Source organism: Puccinia triticina, chromosome 12A, assembly GCF_026914185.1.
Source record: "Puccinia triticina chromosome 12A, complete sequence".
In the NCBI taxonomy this organism is placed as follows: domain Eukaryota; kingdom Fungi; phylum Basidiomycota; class Pucciniomycetes; order Pucciniales; family Pucciniaceae; genus Puccinia; species Puccinia triticina.
This window is the reverse complement of record NC_070569.1, coordinates 4,428,294-4,429,426: the sequence shown is the minus strand read 5'-3', so window position 1 is coordinate 4,429,426 and position 1,133 is coordinate 4,428,294. Positions and strand designations below refer to the sequence as shown.

The 1,133-nt window shown below is 52.7% G+C and overlaps 1 protein-coding gene across 1 annotated transcript; it reads left to right on the top strand.

Annotated features, from left to right (window-relative positions):
* Positions 1–321: 321 nt before the first annotated feature.
* Positions 322–829, top strand: PtA15_12A426 (uncharacterized protein; the record flags this gene model as incomplete). The annotated part of the gene is made up of 2 exons (XM_053162034.1): positions 322–333; positions 401–829. 2 exons carry the CDS (start codon positions 322–324, stop codon positions 827–829), a joined length of 441 nt encoding a protein of 146 aa, XP_053025992.1.
* Positions 830–1,133: the final 304 nt, after the last annotated feature.

The window sequence follows — 1,133 nt, the reverse complement described above, 5'->3', positions numbered from 1 at the left end:
CTATCCAAACAATTAGGGGTCAGTGGAGCTGGTGTTGAGTTGAATGTAATCATGATCATTCAATCATTGCTAGCTTCAAATAATTGATGCTAATTTTTTGCCCCTACCGTCAACAGCCGTAACGCTATCCACAAGCTCTTGCTACTTTACAGTTGCTGGAATTTTGTTGTTCAAATTTAAATTGGACAAAATCCCTCAAAGTAAGAAGATAATCAAAATCTACAAGATCGTCTGTCTTATCAAGCAAAATCATTGGTTGATATCCATCAAAGATAAGGACTCTCGCACCAGCAAACCCGCCCAATCTTGGCCACCATCCCAATGTCAAAAGGTGTTTGTTCTTGATCATTCTAACGTGCCTGAAATCAAGTGAGTTCTTCCCAATGGGCTGCCGTTCAAGCCATCTGATGTGTCGCACTTGGGCAGTCACACGCCTGATTGGACAACTTCGGCTTCCAACATGGGTGCCAGCAATGCACCCAGTCGGACAACTTCCTCTCATCGCCCAGCGGGGACCGTCCAACAGACCTCGCCTTTGCAATCCCGGTCCAGATCACGTATCCGAGGCCTATTGATAGGCCCTGGGAGGAGTGGCGAGCACCCAAGCGGCAAATATAGCAATCAATCACGCCATGGAAACCACTCCTGGAATGGGCTCACCTCCATCAGACTAGGGCGCCGGCGCAAACAACCTGCTCCCTCGGAACCACCCCCAGCTGCTCAAGAACCCCAACTGTATTTGAGCCACTCCGCCAACCGTTTGGGAAAACCTTCTCCAGCCAATCACCAATCGAGCCCCACCACCAATCCAGGCACTCCCCCTGCTTAGAGCGACAATCCAAACAACACAGCACCTCAATCCGCCAGCGCTGGACATCAGAGACCACGTTTGCCCAGCCACCATTCCGTGGTCGGCAGACCCGTCAAACAACCCTCTGGTGGTAGCAATCTGGAGGCTTTCCAAGCCTTGCATCTTGAGCAGGTCCCGCCTCCCCCAGCCGGTCACTCCCGCCAAGGACAACAGCAGGGAGAGGCCGGCCCGACGGCGAGGGACAAGTCACACACTTCTCAGAGCCGGGGTCGAAAATCACGTCCCGAACATGGCCCTTGCGATGCCCAGCCACACCCCAAGC